Source organism: Electrophorus electricus, chromosome 12 (genome assembly GCF_041902795.1).
Source record: "Electrophorus electricus isolate QZ-2024a chromosome 12, ASM4190279v1, whole genome shotgun sequence".
In the NCBI taxonomy this organism is placed as follows: domain Eukaryota; kingdom Metazoa; phylum Chordata; class Actinopteri; order Gymnotiformes; family Gymnotidae; genus Electrophorus; species Electrophorus electricus.
This window is the reverse complement of record NC_137508.1, coordinates 2,279,895-2,302,757: the sequence shown is the minus strand read 5'-3', so window position 1 is coordinate 2,302,757 and position 22,863 is coordinate 2,279,895. Positions and strand designations below refer to the sequence as shown.

Genomic DNA, 22,863 nt, shown 5'->3' with positions numbered 1-22,863 from the left:
GTTGAAACTTGAATAAATAAACGGTTACTGAAATACAGGATTTTAAGGCAGGCCAGAGGGAAGTGCATTATAGTAGTTCAACCTGATGTACATATACACTAGCATACTAGCATATCTTCCACAGTAGTACACACTAGGTTAGCTTTCTGTGTCCTATATGGGCCTGGAAAAGGTGGGGGTGCGTGGGGACTGATCAAGTAAAAAAAACAATAGCAGGAATATGAAAGCATAAGAGGATTTAATGAGAGAGAGGAGGAGGAAGGATGGGTGGATTAAATTTGTATGTAAACAGGGCATACAGAAAAAGAAATGGTGGGGAATATTTAGACACGTTTGTCTGACAGTTTGTTTGCTCACTTGCTTGTTAAATTGAGACAAGGTTTTGTCTGTTATGGATGTACCCAATAATCTAATGCAAAGGAGTATTAAAAATAATTAGAATTAATTTTAAACTATTAATCTATGATAAAATGTTTGGACAAAGGAAAACAATGTTAGTGCTTTTTAGGAAATTATTTTACATCTATTGGAGTTTACTCAATGACGTTTACATAAAAATGTAGTTGTGATGCACATCATCACTAAAGCTGATTCTGAACCTGTACAGGGCATTAAATGAGGGAGGCGAGGAAGGATAGAGATTCACCCAGTGAGTGAAATAAAGCAACCGAGAGATGAAACGGGGGAAGGAGGAGGGGCAAGTGATCCATGATGGTGTGGCTTTCCAGAAATGCTCATCCAGGCAGAATATAAAAGAGAGAAATGGAAACAGAGGCAAACAGAGGGACTTTATTTCTCCACATAAGGAGGAATCTTGGAAGCAGGCAGCATGGATTCAACTGTGGTCCCACAAAACAAGATTTTGAAAAAGGTTAGCATCTTTTCCCTGCTTAAATATCAGTCTTTGAATATATTTGTTTAAGTAATGGCATACAGCATGCTTGATATTTCTACCTGTAACTTTGTTTTATTCTACTCAGTTGTTGATTTTCTGTGGGCCTAAAGGAAAGGCTTAAGGTGTGTTGCTGCCCACACATTCTCAGACAGATCCAAAAGAACTAGTAGTCAATAAACTGAAGGCATGTATTAAGCTTACTACCATTCTTTATGAACAACTGAAAATATTTTATTTATTTATAACTATATATATATATATATATATATATATATATATATATATATATATGTGTCTTATAATATAATGGAAAAATGAGTGTCTATGGTCTGGCACAGTTTTTCCCTACAGCACAACATTAGACTGTAGATCTATCTTAGCACAGTAGTGTCACTGGCATGTTACAGGTGGTTGCTTTTTGTGATTATAAATAGTTGTACATGTGTATATGATGTCCATTTTTGTTGGTTAATTATTTATCAAATTGAACATGAAATCTAAAATTGTTTATAAAATTAGATTGTACCATATATAATTGTGAAAAATAAATACTGACAGAGGAAAAAAAAAAAAACTTTTTCAGAAAAAAAAATGTACATTTTTGTCTAGCTGATGTCAAGTTGATGTCATGAGTTACACTGTCCAATTTCAATACACAGAGATTCGAAATGGTCTCATCTCACTGTAACTAAGAGCTTTCTTTAAAAAAAAAAATAAATAAATAAAAAAAAATTTATTTATAGCCATTACTTTTATACACAGGCCTTTTTCCAGAGATGCTACAGCGTAAATAACCCAAACTTATATTGCTGTAACGTTGAGCGGTAAGGAGGACGACGCATGTGCGGAGAAGAGCGAGATTTAATATGGAGCAAATCCAGAGTCAGAGTCGTTAAGGCAGTCCAGGGTCGAAGAGCCGACACGGAGAGTAGGGGGATACGTGATAAGCGAGACAAGGGCTAGGATACTCGAGTAACTAAACGCACGGAAGCACACAGGTTAAACAGACTAGGAAAGACGGAGGCCAGGATAAAACAAAGGCCAAACAAACCATAACCATTAGGAGAAACATGCACTCAAATGAACAGCAAAACCACAGGCCTCAAAGACAGGGTTTAAATACAAGAACCCGAGGTAGAAACGAGGGGCAGGTGCAAGCAATCAAACGAGGGGTGGAGAAAACGAAACTAACCAACGGTACTAAAAACACAAACGACAGGGAAAACACGGAACACGGAATCTGGGAGGGACTGAGCGTGACAAATTGCAATATTTTCCACATTTATTGTATACTACTACATCTGATAAATTGTTGTTTTATCTGGGCATTATAAGCAATTTATGGAGTTCTGTAATGGGGGTTTTCAAACCAGTGCTTTGAGACAATCCACTTTTATATTCAGGTCCAGCTACAAACACACCTTAACCAGGAAATCTAGTGCTAAAGAATGCTGATTATCAGGTGCAGTTGTGTTAGGAAATGGAACACAGAAAAAATGTGCACTGATTGCGGCTCCCTAGGGACTAGATTGAAAAGCCTTTGGGTTTATATGAACATCATCCTCAGACCATTACCTCCAGATGGTTTTATTGGCTCTGTTTACCTATATCCAGGGATCAATTAAAAAAAAGATTGAGAAGCTGAAGAGATGGAGCTCCTCCGCAGGCGGGAGCTTCAGTTGCCACACTAAGACAAAGACCCTGAGCTTGCCCAGTAGGCCTGAAGAAGACCCCTGGAAGGGCAAGAGGAAACTCCAGACCATGGTGGCCTCTGTGTTTGGTCAGGTAGGAGTAATGCAGCAGATTCATGAAGTGTGTATCTCAGATGTTGAGCAACGTAATTCAAGATAAGATGTTTTTCTTCATTTACTAACATGAATTTTTTTTTTCCTAAAACCTTTGGATTGTAGTTTTCCCTGGCATTATTGACATGGCATTGTCTATGAATAGTGTCTATGAACTTGCTTTTAGGTTGTGCCCTGATTAACTATAATTATCAATGCATTGCTCATTTTTACCCAATCTGATCATAAATATCTTTGGCTGTGTCTCTCACTTTTGCTGTATTGTATTTGCAACAATTCTATCATCATTCATTTGATGATCAATTTCAGCTGTTGTGTGACACCTGCATTTATTATAGCTTTTTTGTGGAACTGAGTGAATTGGAGCCTATTTGGTTTTAAATGCATGATTTTGCACCAATACTCAAAAATGCCTTGATGCTTGCAGAAAAATCCTACCTGTTGTTTATTATTTCTGCACATTCACTCCTTAGGTATCCCCATTTAACCAGCAGGACTTTGTCACATGGTTTCTGCAGACCAAATAATCCTTTCCAGTATGTTATCTGTCCTTGCCCTCCATTTCCAGCTCAGAGGTATAGTGGATCCAAGTTCTATTATTGGCTGGAAAGCAAGGCTATCATGTGCTCATGGTGAATGGCTAATAAGGATCATGTACTGATTTTTCTTTGTGACTACTGACATACTCTCACACACAGGCGCAAATATGGACTTCATGAAGATGTCATAAACCTGGAGGCACTTTAGCTGCTTCTCTGTGAATAAGGCTCCTAATGCTGGCAAGTCTTATGTTCTTGCATAGCAACAACAGTCTTGTCCAGGTGTGTCTGTGTGTCTGTGTGTCTGTGTGTGTGTGTGTGTGTGTGTGTGTGTGTGTGTGTGTGTGTGTGTGTCTGTGTCTGTGCTTGCACGCTCTTGTTAGTTTATGTTTGTCAGGGTTTATAACAAATTCTCCAGTCCCTGGAAATTCTCTGAAACCTCTCCTGAGAATTCATGATTATAGAAAGCATTAATCATGCTGTTAACTGACTGGCAGTGTTTTCACTCTTTCACACTGAGGAGATTAGAAGGCTGGTGGTGGTGTTTGTCCCCGTCTCTGCCTCTCCAAAAATATGTCATTGCTCAATTGCATGTGTGCCATCTAATCAAAACCTCATCTTGTCTGTTACAGTACATGTTATTTTCATTAAGGTGTGTAACAGGAGGTCTAAGATGAGCACTTCCTATTTACTTACATATAATTTGCAGTTTAAAAGCAGTTCAGCATATCTGCCTTAAAAAAACATACTTGAGCTTCATAAATGCATAGGCTTCTGTATTTAAACAGCCCTTTCGTCTTCCTGTAACGAGTGCCAAAGGGCGTGGGGCAGGATGCACAGACTTTCTCGACGAAGTGAAACATTTCATACAAAAACATATAGACGATAGTGGCACTCACAAATAACATTAACGATGAACACAGACACACTTAACACTAATGACTTTAACATTTAACACAGGCTAGACAAACACGATTACTTGATATTACATCTAGACGCTAACAAACAAACGATGACCCACGGTGAGGCACGCACTGATGGGGTTTAAACAGACAGACACACACTAACACTTAACCCATACAGGTGCGTGCCTTCATGGACGTGTGGCTACAGGCGTGAGTGAACCCACCCCTGCACGTGACTCATGGAGGGGAGCGTCCCATGACACTTACACTATGTGACAGATGAAACAGCAAAAAATAGTAAAGAGAAGATTTCACAAGGTAACTGAATGATGAAATGGGGAATGATAAACAAAGAGGGGCAGATGAACAGAGTGAAGGGAAGAGAAATTAATTAACAAGTCAAGAGGTGAGGTGATCTTCTTAGAAACCTTAACAGTATCTACAACCTTGGAAATCATCAGTTTTTAAGCAGGGTAATTTTAGAGAAGTGCTAATAATTGGTTGGTTTTGTACATGCGGGACATGGGAATACTAATGAATCATTCCAATACCATGCAATGCTGATTTAATGTTTTCTATTGAACTTTGTAGGTTTAACGAACCTTTTTTAGCAGTTTTATAATGGCAAAAAACCCCAAAACAAAACTACATATTAAACCCAACACAATTCTCTGTAGGCATCTTTTGGGATTATCTGTCTACTTTGGTGTTCAATCATCAAACCTCTCTGTCCCTCATGTCTTTCTGATGTCAGACTGCCAGGCAACCTTTATTCTTCTCACCACCTTTTTTAAAACAAATTCTTTCTCTACACAGTATTCACAGTGCTGACTGAAGCTGTGTACACGTTCAAAACATCTACCAGTAATGTATGGAGCAAACAGAAATGCACAGATTTTCTGTTTGTTTGAAAACATAAAACAAGATAAAATCGCAGACAATATCAGAAGCTTTTGATTGGGTATACCAATGTTTTTTTGCCTAAAAAAAAAAGGGAATAAGAGAATCTGTTCCCCCTATTTTAGCACTAAAGTCACAAGCTACAAGCTGTCTTGTTACTGATTGCTATGACCAAGGGGAAGAAAGTCAATCTCCATCCAGCATAATTTACCACCTTTCTGGTCTCTGTTCTTAACTCGCCACCTTTCTGGTTCTGCCTCTCTTTTCCTCTCATTGTCTCCCATCATCCGATTGGGATTTGACCCTAATCCACTGACGGACCACCCATGCATGGAGAACAACCCAAATCCCAGATAATATCTCACACACACAAACGAATGCATGTACATGAGGCTTTATTTACAAAATCAGATGTTCTGAATTTGAAGAATGTACAGCAGAATTGTCAAGTTTTCTCCACACAGTTTTAGTAATTACCCTAATCAGATTCACACAAAACATAGTCTTATGAATCTTCAATGGCACCTGACTGATCCCTAAAAATGTGTGTGCATGTTAATTTACATACTTAAAGGATAATGATATGTGTGTGTATGTATCTGTGTTCTCATCTATATAAAGGGTTGCACACTCTTTTGAGTTTCCTTGGGCTTTTTCTTCCTTCACTAACTATACTCCACGTGTATCTGTTGAGCCCTACAATTCTGGTTCCTCACCAGACCCCACAGACCAACCCATGCCTGTTTTGTACAGGACGGATAACAGATGATTTTGTGACATAATTTTGTCAAAAACAAAAACATTTACAATATACATTTACCATAGCTTTTACCACAGTTACATACAGAGCCACCAGATATTAGGAATAGTTGAGCTTTTGCTTGTATGGGCTTAGTTTGCCACCTGGTGGTTAATTGAACACCTTACACACTATATATGTTTTGCTTGTCATGCAACATTATACAATATTATGGATTTGCCCTGATTAAATATTGCCCACACATGCATTCTGCCTCACCTTGCTATTTGTTACAGTAGTGAAGGCCAGAGGGCAGTGACCATACCTGGCACCTGGGTCTTCCAGGTGCTGACACCTGGGTCTTCCAGGTGCTTAACATGTGCACCTTATCAGTGCACTCAGAACACTGGGATTTGCACCATCCCTTCACAGCAGGGGAGGATCCTCTGCCCATGGGTATGCTCCTGATGGCCTCACAATACCTTCAGACTCCATTGTAACAAATGCAGAGGGCAGTGAGCACAACCAGTCTCAAACCCAGCTCTCTACTAGCTGGCAATGGCATGCTTCAGCCACCAGACCAGAGAACCAGCTTCCTGGCATAGCAGTCAGTACACACGTTTACCATTTTGAGTGACTGTTGCCATGACAACCACTACCAGAAATAAGTGGTGGCAGGACTTGCTTAGAGAAGTGTAAATGCAAATGAGTTTTGTACAGGAACAGTGTATGTTCCAAGGTTTCCCATGGAATTTAAATTGCATTGCAGGTTACTATCACTAATAATATGTACTTCATGCTGAGTAACCCTTTAATCATTTGATAGGCATAGTTATGAAAAGTGTTAAAATTGCGATTTTAGATGACACTCGGATGCATTTGTGATAACCAGTTTATTTTATATCCACACTGTAATTAAATTAAGAGCTGTTGTTTCTGAAATCTTCCCAACTACTTCTTTGTATGGCTTAGCCAGTTCTTGCATAAGTTTTAAACTAAGGGTGACAATCCTCATAAAAAACTGTTAAAAACATTCAATTTTTAGTAGTTTCTTTAGTTCCAGTTCTTTGGTGCTGCTGAAATGAAGTTTACTTCAGTTGCGAAATCCAATTCTAGCAAGTAATCCTTCTATGGAGTTTCATAAGGCTAAAAGTATACAGAACAAATGCTCTTCATCGGATTCTGATGCTATTACAGAATCAGAAAAGATTAAATGGTATTGCAGGCTTGTGAGTTAATAAAACGCTAATACTTTTATCTGTACCACAAAACTCACTTTTCTGCCTTACAAGAGAAAAGAAGGGATACAAATCAGATTGCTGAAATGTCATTTTGTACCCCTTTTTAAGCACTGCTTGGCCTAATCCTTCTGACAAGTGCTGGAGTTGCTTGTGGTGTGTGTAGCCACTGAGTGTGCAGCCACTGAGTGTGCATAAACACCAGTGGCCGTGGAAGTGCAGCCCATGGTCGTGCTGAAACATGCAATCTGCACTAAGCAGAGTGCGGAGACTCCTCCCATCCCTGCAGTTGTCTTATTAGTCATCATTTGCCATCATCATGTCAAGAGGTCGGGTTTATTTTTTTCCGTTTAACCACAAATTCCTCTCCCTTTCCTAACACGCATTGTTCATGTGAAAATCATCTGCTTTTTACTTCCATAGCTACCCACAGTGCGCTCTCTCTCTCTCTCTCTCTTTCGTTCAGTCACAGACCCAGCTTTGTTGAGAAATCGTCTTGTTTGCCTTTCTTTTTTCTGGCCTCTTTTCCTGTATGCCTACTGCCTCTGCTTTCTGACACTGTAGCGTGTCCCTGTATGGGTTGTTCAGTGGTGCTCTTGGCTCCTTGTTCCTCTTTTGTGCTTGTGGTGCCAGCCCAGCAGTTCTTTCACTCTTTTACCTCATTGGCTCTCCTGCCATCAGTACCAATTTCACTTACTGTAAAATGTGAAAAGGTGAACTATTTAACTTCCTGAGCTGCCTAATTTTCTTATCTTCTTCCTTATTCTCTTCTCTTCCTAACTTCCTTTCACTTTTTTCTCCCTTTGCCTCGGCCTCATCCCTTCTCTCTCTCTCTCTCTCTCTCTCTCTCTCTCTCTCTCTCTCTCTGTTTTTACCGGCATCTTTTCCTCACTCCCTCCCTCACTCTGCTGTGCTCTCTTGCTCTTCCTTCATCTCTTCCCTGTCAGTATGAAATCAGTCATTTGTACTTCTGTAGCAGGAGAGATGGGAGAGTTTAGCAGTCAACTAGAACAACCAAAGCAGAAAATTCTGTAATCAAAAGTATGAGAAACAATAGCAGTAAGGATGGAGAAAGAAAATAACCAAATGCAAGACAAGAATTTTTAGATTAGGAAGCAGGTTGAGCAAATGTGAAAGTTGTCCAATATGTTTGCTTCACTGCATGCATCATACCACTGACCAGAGGAGGAGGTATTGCTATTTTGTGTTTTTGTTTGTTTGTTTTTTGATGTTAAATTATTTCCCATAATCAATGTTTTACCAACCACATTACCATCATTTGTTAAGTTTTAAAATAATTACTCAGCTGTTTCTGTTTAAGCAGTCTATCTGAGGCAGTGCACCTGTAAGTAAATGCACTGTGGGAGGACTAAATTTTGAGTGATTTGAGTAAAAAGGCAGAAGGGTGTGAAGGGGGCCAAAAGAGGGTGAAAATGAGTGAAAATAGAGGGAGGTAGAGAAAAGACTGGAAATGGGAGCCAAGCCATCCAAAAAAGGCCACATAAAAAAGGTAAGACATGCAATTTTTAAATAGCTGAAAAAATGGGCCTTTAAGTATGTTTTAAGTAAGTTTCATGCTCAAAGACTTCTTGCATATGCCATTTTAAAGCTAGTGACCTTGCTTGATAACTATTTTGAAAATTAATGTTGGCTTTTGACAGATCGTGTGCAGTTTCACATTTTTATTAATCACCTCTTTACACTGGAAAATCAGTAGGTCATTAACCGCACCGCAGATGTGCTTGGCTACAAAATATAGAGCTGCAAATTTACCCCTCCCCTCCCATTTACACATTCCTCTGGCCACTGGTTTAGTGTTATTATTCTCATTATTTTAATTGGAAGGATGATAAACTCTGAGCTCAGTGTTGGAACGCAGACACTAATTAATGGCTGGACAGCACCTCGCTCAGTGCTGCCTGTGTAAGTGCTGGTGTAAACGGCACCTCCATAAACGGATGCCTGCGGAGCCTCCTGCCACTCCACTGACAGCGGTAATGGTTGGGGCCACGCGGGCCACGCGGGCCACAGGGGATGAGGATGATGAGGGTGAACAGTAGGACAGTGAGCAGGACTTTGTTGAGCATGCTCTCGTCCAGAACTGCAATGTGCTGCACAACATCGTGGGCCCAGCCTGCATCTTCCTGCGACATGGCTTTGCTTAGTCCCAGCTAAGGAGGTGCACATTCTGACATGCACATAAACTTACAAATGGCACCTTACTCAGACAGAATTTTTGTATAACCCTATACGTCCAGTAGATACACACTTTCTCATTCCTAATTCCTCATTTCATCATTCACCTGCTTAGTAAGTCCATATAGTCGATCATGTGTCTAAAAAAGCATAAAATTGTGGCGAGTAGTGGGTCACAAAGGGGACTGGAAACCATTGCTTTCAAACCTTGGACTGGCATGTTGAATTCACACAGCACACTTCAGAACTGTACGCTGTATTTCTTTATTTGGATATTTAGATATTTGCGCCATATATCCTCACTCTATCCTTGTCCATCTCCAGTCACCCTTTCACGCATCCCTTCCCTCCTGAGGCCTAAGATTGGTGGATGCTGTGCCATTGTCCCATAATGAATTCCTTTACATGTGAGTTTGTTACTGCAATTTTCCTTTTCTGCAAGATTTTGCAGAGCACTCTTCTGACTGTATTATTACTAGACCGATTTCTTGTTATCGTGTATAGTGTCTATTTGTGTCTTTCGCTCTTTGTTACATATGGTTTCCTTTAATTCTTTGAATTATGGAAAAGATATTGGCATAATATTTCTGTCTGCATAAAATGTAAAAAAAAAATGTGTTTTTTGTGGTTTATTATGAAATTGCAGCTACAATAGTCAAAATCCTCTAGTATGGTTATATCTAAAATACAAACAGAGTGGTCACTGGCAGAAAGGAGAAATGTTAAGGCCTTTAGCCAAGATGGTGAATTATACTGCAAATTCTTATTTGTCATCCATGCAGAACATGAGCATTACATTGTAATGCATTACACTGATGGCTCTATAGACCAGTGGAAGTGCACTGAGACATCCACTGGTCTATATCAGCGTAGCATTCTGCTGATGATTGCACATGCAGCCCCATATTACTGTGGGCCATAAAGTGAGCATTGTTCCTCATTCACGCCTGGTTTCATCTTAATCTTAAAGTTCCTTTACTTCATGACAGACACCAAGCATGGCAAACTTATTAGTCTTATTAGTGCTTAATGTAAAGCTCTTTATCCTACATTTTATAAGATACCTTTGTTGCTGATATGCTGAAACCAGTGTTGGGAAGAGGCTTGTTGGCTTTTAGTAAAACAGTAAACTAAGTTTTGTTTTGTTTTTTTCTCCGCTCCTCGTCTCTTCCTTAATTCCAGTCCTTGTTTTGGTTTTCCCTGTTCATATGTTCACCTGTGTCTGGTTAGTGCTTAATTGCCTTGGTTATTTAAGCCCTGGGTTTTGTTTCCCAGGTTGTCGGTTATTTTGGTCACGTGTGGATTCCTTGTTTTATTTGTCTGCTTAGTTCGCGTGTTGCTTTGCTTTAGTGTTTCGCCCACGTCTCGGATTTATCTGCCTCCCTTATTTAGTTTCCATCGTTTATTAAAGAACCTCCTGCATCTGCATTCTGCCTCTGGCCTTGTCCCTGCAAATACGTTACAGAATAACCAACCGCTTACGAGAATGCAGCAGGAGGGCCTCACTGAATCGCTACTTGTTCTGTCTGTGTCAGCCCAGCCACCTTCGCACAATGGTTTACTCCCAGAAGGAGACGTGGATTACCTAAAAGCTCTTCTTTCCGCTCTTAGGGATGGGGAAACCTTTGGTTCTTCCCTCATGTATGGCAACTCCTAGTGAGTATCACAGGGAGGACTTCGGTTGGGACATTCATTATGCAATGCCTTCGGAATCTGACCGGCCCTAATCCCCCAGAGCTAGTGAAAGTACTGTTTATGAAAACATTTCTCCAGGGTAAAGCACTAGAGTGGGTGGAGATAATACTCCTGCACAGAGCTCAGGAGGCAACTTGTACATCTAATCAATACACAGTAACCTTCATCATTGTGCAAAGGTCGACTCTGGGCCCTTTTTTCGTTCCTATATACATCCCCCTAGTTGATGTAAACAACAGATACAACATTTGCTTTGATCAGTATGCAGGTGACACTGAGCTATGTGTCCATAGCACCTGATGCCTACAAGACCTTTCTGGACTTCATAGATGACATGAAGCAGTAGATTTATCAGAAGGTTCTATAATTAAACAAAGATAAAATGGAGGTTCTGGTTACTGAAAAAGAAGCTCATAGGGGCGATATAATTGTTCATCTTGGCTCCCAGCCAGTTTTAGGTCTTGTTTTTTACAGTGAGCTCAGTTCCAACAACTGTATTAGTGGGGTAACATTTCCAAATGGAAATATTAGAAGTCCCTTAGCTCTGAGCTTTATAATCTCATATCAGTATACATATCTTGGGGAGTGCAGCAACGTTAGTCCTCCATAGACTTTGGGGAGGACCAGTCTATGGAGGTGGAGGAGGTCCTCTATGGGGATCCTCCCAACTTCTGTGACTTAGAGTCTGCAGACTCCAAGAGCGACGAGCCTCCGGTACTTAAGATACTGCCCAAGGCTGTGCCTAGGAGGTGCCACTCGGGAGCGAGGAAACCATCCCGTGTGGCACAAAGAGAGGCGACCGTGTTTGAAGAGGAAACTTCTTCCACTAGGGCATGCAGCCCCAGAATTCATGCACTGTTACCTAAGCCTCGTAGAGGCAAGAGGGAGGCGACACCAGTGCCCACCCCAGAGACAGGCAAAGCAACTGGTGCGCCTCCTGTAATGGGTTCGCGATAGTCACCACCACCCAAATCAGCAAAGGGCGATTACCCCAAAGGCGGGTGGGACCACAGCCCAGCCGACAACAAAGGCCGGGGTTCCTGCTGGCCTTTCCAGACTGTTCACCGGTCCTTTGTGTAATTTTGTACCTGTCCCTGTCACTGTATCCGTCTCTATCACATTGTCTGTCCCAGTTGCTTCGTCTCACTTTGTATCTGTGCCTGTGCCTGTCAGTGTGTCCGTCCCTGTGTCTGTCATCATGATCTCTGTCTTGCCCCCCTCTGTCCTGCTCACGCTGGCCTGCGTCAGGTCGCTTGGTCCCCTGGCCTCACCATTTGGCGTTGGTCTTGGGCCCGCAGCCTGATAAGCTGTTGTGCCGTTGGGGAGAGGCTCTGTCATGGTATGGCCCCTCCCCCCGAACGTCACCTCGTGTGTGTGTATGTGTGTGTGTGTGTGTGTGTGTGGGTGTGTGTGTCAATGTGGCCACACCCTCCCTGTGTCTCATACCTGCTCTTCATTGTGTCGTTATCATATATAAAAGTCTGTCGTTTGTGTTTGTGTTGTCGGTGTTTAATCCCATTAGTCTGTGTGTTATGACGTGTATGTTATATGTGCAATAAAATGTGTGTTTATGTTCAACGCGACTCGTCCCCGCATCCTTCTATAACTCCTGGCGTTACACTTACCATTTAATCTACTATGATGTCAGGTGATGATCAACTAGTAATTTATGGCTATTTTAATATAATCTCCAAATTGTGATGTTTGCTCCTGTTATTTTATAAGTGTCTGTTGTTGTATTAATCTGCTCATTACGTGTTCCTTTTTAATTTGTATTATTCGCCCAGATCACCTCATTTGTATATTGCTTACTTCATGCTTATTGTAAACTAATTGTTAATCACTCCTAGTTGTGTTTACTAGAAATCCTGTATGACCCTATTAGAGAGTATATTAAAATTAGAAGTTTGTAATTAAGTAGATTACCCAGTTGGTTATTCCCAGAGGCTGGTTAAAACAGTTTCCTTTCTCTCTTTTTGTTTGTTTGTTTGTTTGTTTTTTATTATCCTGATTACCTACCCATCCACCACAACTTACTTCCATTAAATGTCACTTGGTTGCCTGTTAGGTTGGTTATTTTTAGTGAACTTAATCAATAGAATTCTAGTCAATGATTGTTGAACATGTTTATTGAATAAGCATAGGTATGAAAAACATCTCTTGTTTATTGAGTCAATGGTGATATTCTAATGTTTAGTAGATGAGAAATAATGATGTATCGAATTGATGACTTTAAAAAGTTGAGACTGAACTATGAATCCTTAATAAAGTAATTAAAATGAATACATTTTCCCTGTTAATCAGGTGGTGCCCCAATTAATTTTATCCATTGTAATTGACAGTCTATTAAAAGTAAACCACTGCATAATTTATCTCTTTCTATATATTCCTTTCACTCCATCCATTACTCACCACCCCTCAGACTTGAGTTGTCTCAGCACCAAAGGTCTTTGATGTCATAATGGTCTATCAGGGCTAAATTAAATTAAAAATACAGTTCCATGATGTGTCTGTGTGGGCTGGTGACACTATATAAACCTATAAAACCACAAAAGAACTCTCTTGAGCTCCATTGTTGCCTTGCAGCACAGGCCCTGGTAATCTGCCCACCCTGGTGACCTCTGTACAGTGACCTCTGTACATCACCCTACCACTGCTGCTAAGAGTTCATAAATACGGGGTTTGTGTCAGCTGGTACTCATTTATTTTGTAGATGTCTGACTCTCGTCTGGTCCAGGTTTTGGTCCATTATCACTGTTTACTGATAATGCCTGGAGGTTCTAATGAGTTAAGATTTCTTACATGATTTATTGTAGAGTAATTACTGAGCATGAGGGGATCATCCTGACATCATCTTAGTACTATATGTTTTAATGCTTTCCAAGAAATGGAACAATTATTTCCTGTTTTTCATTCAAGGACTCAAATGCAAAATACCCTGACCATAACTGTAAACAATTACTGAACATTTCTTCAAAACAGGAAATCTTGGACATCACAGGAGTGGAAGGAGGTGCAAAGCACTTTAATTTGAACCTCTCAAGGATGTTTCAGCATTGCTGTGTAGTAGTAGTACTAGTAGTAGTAGTAGTAGTAGTAGTAGTAACAACAACATTATTGTTGTTGTTGTTGTTAATAATAATAATAATAATAATAATAATAATAATAATAATAATCTCCATTGCTCAACGTGTTCTACAACACAAATATTTCTGCTTTAGGTTTGTATATAGCTAAAGAGTGGGTATTAACTAGTGTCTTTAGCTCTTGTGTATGTATTTGTGTCTATTTGTGAACTTACTATTGTGTCTGTTTGTGAACTTACTATTATGCTTGTAAATGGTTATTACTGCAGGACAGAAATCTGCGGCCAGAGGAAATTGAAGGTACAGAAATATAGTATATTCCATTATAGTAAAGTAGCCTAGACGGAGTGTGAGACCCAATAATCAACATCAGTATCAGTACCAGTATTCAACCTGCCCAAACTGCTACGCTGGCTCTTAGTTTTCCTATGCTTTCATCCCTTCCCTCTCCCCATTGCCATTCCCTCTCCCCATTGCCATTCCCTCTCCCCATTGCCATTCCCTCTCCCCATTGCCATTCCCTCTCTCATTCAGTCCAAATGGGTTTTTCCTCAGTTGTGACACTGACTGCTAATACTGTCTCCTATTAACCTCAGCCTTCAGTGTCCTATCGATACACTGTGCTCTAACATTTTACATGTCATCACACTCATAAACCAGAGCAACTTCGCCCCCTCTCCTCTCTTTCTGACAGAGCTGAATGATGCTTTCCGGGAGTTTGATAAAGATAGGGATGGCTTCATCACCTGCAAGGACTTGGGCGAGTGTATGAGGACTATGGGCTACATGCCTACAGAGATGGAACTGATTGAGCTCAGTCAGCAGATCTGTGAGTGAAAATGAGCTCTGGCAAATCCTGCTCTTTACTGTATTGTAGAGACACATCATATTATTACTGTCCACTGAATATCTGATAATCCTGATCCTTACAGTACAGACACAAGCTTTCCTTTATATAATACACCCCAAAATAAACACATCAAGCAACTGCTATTAACTATTAACTATGCATTCAGAGTTCACTGTTTTAATTTAGTCATAGGCATGACCATGTGATGGGCATGGCAATAGGTTACTACGCTTTGCATGTTTGTCGCCGTACGCATTAGGAATATGTCTGTCCTTATCTAGGTGGAGGTCGAGTGGACTTTGAGGACTTTGTAGAGCTAATGGGGCCTAAAATGCTGGCTGAGACAGCAGATATGATTGGAGTAAAGGAACTGAGAGAAGCCTTTCGAGAGGTTGGTATCATAAAGAATATTGCAGTATACTGGAAAGGAATAGTTCAACGAAAGATTAAAATGACACTTTTTTCCATTTAGCCCAAATGTAGTCCATCAACCAAGGCATGTTTAGTAACCAGTGTTCATTCAAAGACTAGTTGGTAATTGAGATTTTCATGTCATTGTGTAAGGTGGTAGATCCCGGTGGAACCTGTGCCACTGACGAGGTATTAATGGGGCCAATTGCTTTAGTCAGCGTGGAGGCCAGGATGGATCTGAAAGGTTGGGGAATGTTTGGTTGATATAATGGGTAAAATCCATGTTAAAGTGGTGGTACTGAGTACGCATTAACAGTGCCAGTGGTTCTGGGTATGGCCTTAGTTGCTCAGAAGGCCATCATGGATTTTACGGGTTGTGTCCTAGTGGTATAGTGTGTGAGGCCCATATGGAACTGGTGGCACCGAGCATGCATGAGCAATGTCAGTGGAGCTCGGTATGGCCTTAATCACTAGAGAGGCCAATTTGGGTTTACAATTAAAAAGGTGCGGCTTGGTGTAAAAGTGATCTTAGAGGGGTTTGAAGCTGTGATGTCCAACCTAACTGTTAAGTGTTCTGGAGGTTTTGTGAGTTTAATTTAGTGAAACACCATCAAAGGAAAGTGCCTTCCCTGAGAAGGGTTCGCAGTGTTATGGTTGCTGGAATGTGGAAAGTAGGCAGGACCCTATGTGAAGCTCTAATGGATTGGTAAAGAATATTGTATATCGTTTTATCGTATTGTATCATGTGTACAATTATTTTATTAGTTTTAAACCATAGTTCAAAGGTTAATTTATCTAGCAAGTTTTGGAATTCAGTACACTGAAATATATATATTTAAAATTACAAGAAAGAATCTTTACATGCTTAATTATGAAAGTCAGAAATCTTGGGAATCATTGGAGAAAGAAGTGGAATGAGGTGCAAAGCACACCAACTTCATTTTGAATCCAACAACATGAACAATAATGATAATAATAAATATCTCATCTCTGTTACCATATTCTGTCAAGTAGTTCATTCTTTATTTTGCATATAAAGTGTAAATTTGAATGTATATATTTTCTTTCTGTGTTAACTATCTGTGCTACCTAGTAAGATAAAGTTCGATAAAACAACTTTATTTTACCAAATTTGTCTCTCTCCCTCCCTTCCTCCTTCCCTCCCTTAGTTTGACTCTAATGGCGATGGTCAAATCAGTCTGCCTGAATTGAGAGAGGCCATGAAGAAGCTGATGGGTGAGCAGCTCAACCACAGAGAGATTGATGAGATCATCAGGGATGTGGACCTGAATGGAGATGGCTTGGTTGACTTTGAGGGTGAGAGAGCACAATGCTATCATTGGGAACATGTTCCTGGGCCTACACTTTTAAAATATATATTTATTTTTTAATAAAAAATCTTTTTTAATAATTGGGTTAAAGTAGGAGTGAGGATTTGGATTAGTTTTATGGTCACTAATTTGGTTGGATGTAGGGTTATTGTGAGGATTAGGGTTAGGCATTGTAAGAAAAAATTATGTCTCTCTGAGCTTGATGAAAAATGATAAACCTTTATTCCTATAAAAGCAGTAGCAAAGTACAATAACGTACTGTGGATTTAACAGAGCCAAGCACCCAGTAATAGAAGAACACCCCATATATATTTGAAAATACCACCTCTCACTTAAGATCTTCCTGTGAAGGATATGATCTCAGCTGTGTATGACCAATGTTACTGCAGTTAGGATGAAACTGCCACCTCAGTTTCAATCAATGGAATCAATGGAAATTGAGTTCTGTCACCTTCATGCATAGGCCAGTTTATTTGTCTATGATGATTGTTGAGCACTCACTATCAAAATTCCTGTGCGTTGATGATATCTTCTGGTGCCACAGCAAGTCCATTGCAGCCCTTCTTGCTTTGCTTTTTGTATGCTAAATAAGTCAATCAGTTTCTGATTTGGACCTTTTATTATGATAGTCATGTTGTTGAGTGCACTAAGATAAGCCAGTCACTTTTGGGTCCATACTGTAATTTCTTACAGTACCCACTTTGATTCTTTTGGCCCTGAAGCATCACATCAAACTTCTTACCACACACCTGCCCTGAGTGGTACCCAGTGGTTGACACCCCCTCTGCCTTAGGTTGCCCCATTGGCCTTGAAGTCTTACCTGTCATTGGAGAAGTGCCTCAAAACACAGTGGTACCCACTCTCTCAACTGGCAAAACAATGATAATGGTTCTTCAAGAAGAGAAATAAGCCAAAAAACTGTTATCAATATTTTTAAGAGTCTCGTTCAAGAAATATCACATCCAACAAGACTGCCTAAATGAGGTGTTTGAGCAAGTTGTGGTGTTTCAATACGGCCTATGTACAACAGAGCATTACCCATTGGCACTTTATAAGAATAACATACACAAAGACCACAGAAAATGTAACTATACAAAATGGGCAATCCAATCCATGTTTATCCAATTTGTTCATAAAAGCTTTTAGATTGCCGAAGGAGTTCTTTAAGTCCAATCCATTTCACAACCACTCTTTAGTGAAGAGAGTTTATGGAACTTTTCCAGCCAACACATCCTGCAGAATGTGGGAGATGTCTTGATACTTCATTGAGGTGACCTGTGCACAGAATAGTTCCTTTGGCATTTGGCTGAAAGCTCTCATAAAGAAATGTTATGAGAAATAAAGCTAAAGCAATGGTGTGAACATTTTGTATAGTTTCCTAGCGATAGTGTGAGCATCTTGGATAGTTTCCTAGCGATTAGTCTGAATAACTTTAATAATGATAGTTTCCTCTTCCTGCTTTAGTTTTTCTTGTAAATAGGCATCTGTTGATAACACGTGCTCACCTACCGGAGCTCTAAGTCTGAGTTCTTTTTCACCTCCTTAGCATTGATACAGTTAAATATGCCTAAACAGCTTCCAATTGCTCCCTGATTACTATCCATGGACCCCAGTAATTTCCACCTAATAGGTTGTTCTCTGTGAGAATGTGGCCTGAATCTTCTCCGCAGGGAACTGGTTACCACAACACTGGTATTTCTTAGTCCTTGGCATTGTTCATCTATATCTGGAGACGATGCTGTCAGGTTTACCAAGACTGGAACATGGACCCACTGCGTGTTGCTGGTGAAGTCCCCATGATACAATCTGGGTCTATACTGTAATTTCTTACAGCATCAAGATTAGGGTTAGTCTGAAGATTAAAGATCCTTCAGTGTTTGTACTATTTACTCAAAATCTTGCGATAGATAATCTGCATATGTCTATATTAGCGTGATGTGTTAATATGTTAGGTAATGAGGAAATCATAAAATGACCAATGAAGTTTCCACTTTATCTTTACACTGCTCCATGACCACCTTTTCTTTTTGGAATCACACTTACTAGGCCTTACCTAAAATGTACAACTAGGTTAACTGAATATCGCAACTCACAACCTACCTTATATTGCTTATTCATGACCTGTAGGCTATAATGCACACCATATGGCAGAAATGTAATGCATGTGTGTGCTGACAACTGTCATGTGTCCAGTACGTCTTGTGATCATTTTGGAGTCCACCAGGTGTGGCTACCCATACAAGCAAAATGCAAAACTAAAGAACACAGTTAAAGAACACAAAGTAGATCATCCTGTAAAGTTTCCTGAGTGTATTTTTCACATTCACATATTTATAAACAGCATTAGTGAACACTGCAGTGAACTCTCTGATTAGATAGTGGCTTGTAGTTTCTTCCTAAATATTTGATTGCAACAAAACAGTGATTATTCACTTTATGTAATCAGAATTCATCTCCTATAAATTTCTCCAAATGGCAGTCATATAGATCCATATGGTCAAGTTAAAATTCTGAGTTAGGTATGTTATTATTTAAACACATTTTTATGAATGACATAATGCATACTGAATTTAGCCCAAGTCTGGAGGATCCTTCTAGATGCCCAGGGAGCAGACAGTGGTAAGGAGCAGCAATGGGGCTGCCAGTCTGGTGGATTAGCTCTTAGCCTGTTTACACCACAACCCTCTTGCTGTGCTTCACTTTCACAACATCTGCACCTATCGCCATCCCAGCTTAAACTCTGGCTTAAGCACTGCTGTCTGCCAGTGGTCTTTGTTCTCACGGATGTCCCAGTTCACCAAACGTATGCATTATCTCCACTTGTAATGTATGAGCTCAGCGTTGCTGTACAGTACTGCAATAACATGATGTTGATCCTCTGCGGCTGACTTTTGAAGCAATGTCACTAGTTAAAGTCTGAAGACTAGCATCATTGTTGAGAGCTAGAGAAGATGCTGCATCCAAGCACACCCAATTTATTTCCTTTCGACTGGTATTTCTGACTAAAACAGTGATGGAAGTATTATGGATGCAGAATCAGATCTAAAATAGTACCAATGATATGCTACAACAAAGTCCTAAGGATTTCTATACTCAGGTTCCTAGTCTGTTTTCTCTTCATGCTTATACATGTAAGATAGAGTTACGGGGATGCAACTCTGTTTCAACACAGTTGAGGTTCATGCCCACACAATGAAAGAGAGAAAGTCAAGGGAGGAATACAAAACATTTGTCTGTTTCTGGTACATAATGAATAAATAATGAGGAAAAAAAAATCTCTGAATTATGAGATACTAAGTCACAATTTTTATATAGTTATGATATAATAATAATGTTTCCCATAATTATGAGATACAATCTGATTCTCATTATTATGAGATACTGGGTCCCATAATAATCTTTTCATGGTTTTAACATGGTTTTAATTTTCTTAACAAAAATTTTAAAGCATCAGTGCATGATCTTTAAAGAGATCCCATTAAGATTTAGACATAAATTCTAAAAATAATGCATTTTATATGTAGAGCATCTTTTTAAAGCAATTTTACAATATGCTTTCTGATAATAAAAGGATAAAATATATAGAAAAAGAAAAGAATAGGAGAACAAAATGAATAAAAGAAGCATAAGAAAGCTGTGCTATAGTAAACAAGGGCATATTTACAATGATTCTCACAATAATATACCAAGTCATAATAATCTTTCTCATAAATATATGATACAGTCTGTAACAAAGGCAGCCACTCCTCCCAGGACTCAAAACAAGGTCTGACAAGAGATAAACATGAGCTGTGCCCACCGGACCAAACAGCCAGAGCACCCATTTGACCTTTCTAAGTGATTGTCACCATAATATCATCCTCCCCTTCAAAGAGTGACAGTCTCCATCACAAGGCCTTTACCTCTAAGGAGCACCCCTGCGCATGGCACATTCCACGCATCCCTCCGCATGTAACTGCCCTTACCATCAAGGTCACACCCATGCTCCTCATCAGGGGTCCTCATATTGGGCTTCATCATCCCCTCACAGCAGGTGTGGGTTCATCAACCTGGAGCACACTCCCAATGGTCTCACTGCCATCTCACCTCTGACACAATGTGTAACAAAGGCTGAAAGCAACCACCTTATCCAGGACAGGTCAGTGTTATCCGATTTATTATTCAAATGTAAGTGAGGATTCCAACTGCTGCATTATAAATTCACTGCAGATTATTGATGGAGCTCTTGAGTATGCCAGACAGGAGTTCGTTATAAGTGTTGCAAGAATCTAGCCTAGATGTAACAAAGGCGTGCATTCGATTTTTATTCTTTTTCTTTTATATATATAAAAGCAAGCAATGAAGAGAATGCCATGGATGAAGGCAATATTATACAAGTGATATATGCTGCTTATTACTATAGCAAGGATCTTACAAAAGTGCAGACATCTGATGCTAATGGCAGATAAAGCTAGGTGTCAATTGTACCAAGAACCAAAACATTCTCCACATGTTATTAACTCTCAGATCATTTACACCTTTTAGAAGTGCTGTTGTAGTGGTATTAAAGACCAACAAACTGACTGGAAAATTCCGTTAACATTATTGATAAGATGAAATAACAAATTGGCTGAATGGAAACTGTGAAAATGTTTTCAATAATTTTACCAAGAAATCAGATTGACCTTTGCTTATCTAGGACTGAGGAGTGAAAATTTGTTTAGTTCAATAGAGGCTTAAAGATGTTTTTAGACTATGAGGATGAATTACGATCAGATTGTAAATATTCAAGACATTGGCCAATAATAAGCTTAAAATGCACTTTAAAAATGTAAGGGGTCAAGAGGAAAGCCTTGAAGTCTGGAGTAATATGACTTCAGTAAGTGTTTTTATTGATAGCTGAAAAGGAAAGGAATAATGCTTTTTACATTCCTCAATAATGGAGTGGTCAACCCATAAGGGAGATTTCTGGCAATATGTTCTGTTATAGCAGTAATTTTGTTGCCAAAGAAGGTGGTGCATTCAATGCATTTACCAGTAGTTTATCTCTATTGGGGAAAAGAAGAACTGGGTTTTCTTTGTAATTAATAATTAGCCAGGAGAAAAAATTGTATTTTGCGTGCGTGCAGGTAGGTCTGTCTGTCTGTCTGTCTGTCTGTCTGTCCGTCTGTCTCTCTCTCTCTCTCTCTCTCTCTCTCTCTCTCTCTCTCTCTCTCTCTCTCTGTGTGTGTGAGTGTGTGAGTGTGTGAGACATGGAGATATAAAAGAAAGCAAGAATGCACCAAGAATTTTTCTTTGGTTCAGGTCAAGAGTCAAGGAGCTCTTGTTATTCCAGCTATATTCAAGCATACAGTGAAACAAAGCAACATTCCTCCAGGACCATGACGTATCACAAAAGAAGCACAAGTGTTGATACAAAATATAAAATACAGCACCAATAGTTACGATAAGACCTAGTGCAACACCATCCAGTAAACAAAGTAAAGTGAATGGATGTGCAAAAAACCCCCAAAAATAAAACATACTATGACATAAGTAGTTAGCAGATAAGTGTACAGCATCTGAGAATGGTATCTTGCATCCAAAAAATTTCTTTTCCCTCCAGAGTTTGTGCGAATGGTGTCTCGTTAACCCAGAGCTGTAAATAGATCTGCCAACTCTGGCCAGGAAGGAAATACTGCTGAGCAAATCACCATATTCTTCCCCAGTACAGAGAAATTATGAAGAAACTTCCAGATTTTTTTATTTTATTTTTGTGTGTGGTGGGGGAGGGTGTTCTGGTTTTTTAGTTTGCTATATTTTTATTTAATGCTAAAAACATTTAATAAATCATTACACAATTATGTTTATGATTGTCTATAAATGTTTTCTGTATGAAATCATATCAGTTACATATGTAAATATTGTTGTAGAGATTTACTTTTTGTACTTTTCTGTACATTATGAGTCAATATAAGTTATCATTTAATTTCATGTATGCAATTGTTACATGTAATACAGTGTGTGTGTGTGTGTGTGTGTGTGTGTGTGTGTGTGTGTGTGTATATATATATATATATATATATGTATATATATATATATATATATATATATATATATATATATATATATATATATATATATTAAAACAACAACATCTACTGATGGTAACTTCATTTAAAAGTCCCTGTTGAATGACAACAGGGACTTTTAAATGAAGTTAACATCAGTAGATGTTCTTGTTGTTGTTATTATTATTATTGTTATTAAAGTAGCACTATTCAGCAGGACATCAAGCATCTACTGTATAAGCAG

The 22,863-nt window shown here is 39.3% G+C and overlaps 1 protein-coding gene across 1 annotated transcript; it reads left to right on the top strand.

Moving 5' to 3' along the window:
- Positions 1-536: 536 nt before the first annotated feature.
- On the top strand, positions 537-22,606 carry cabp2a (calcium binding protein 2a). Its single transcript, XM_081724187.1, has 7 exons — positions 537-871; positions 2,510-2,680; positions 14,268-14,298; positions 14,693-14,827; positions 15,130-15,239; positions 16,429-16,576; positions 22,175-22,606. Exons 1-7 carry the CDS (start codon positions 830-832, stop codon positions 22,198-22,200), a joined length of 663 nt encoding a protein of 220 aa, XP_081580313.1. The 5' UTR covers positions 537-829; the 3' UTR covers positions 22,201-22,606.
- Positions 22,607-22,863: the final 257 nt, after the last annotated feature.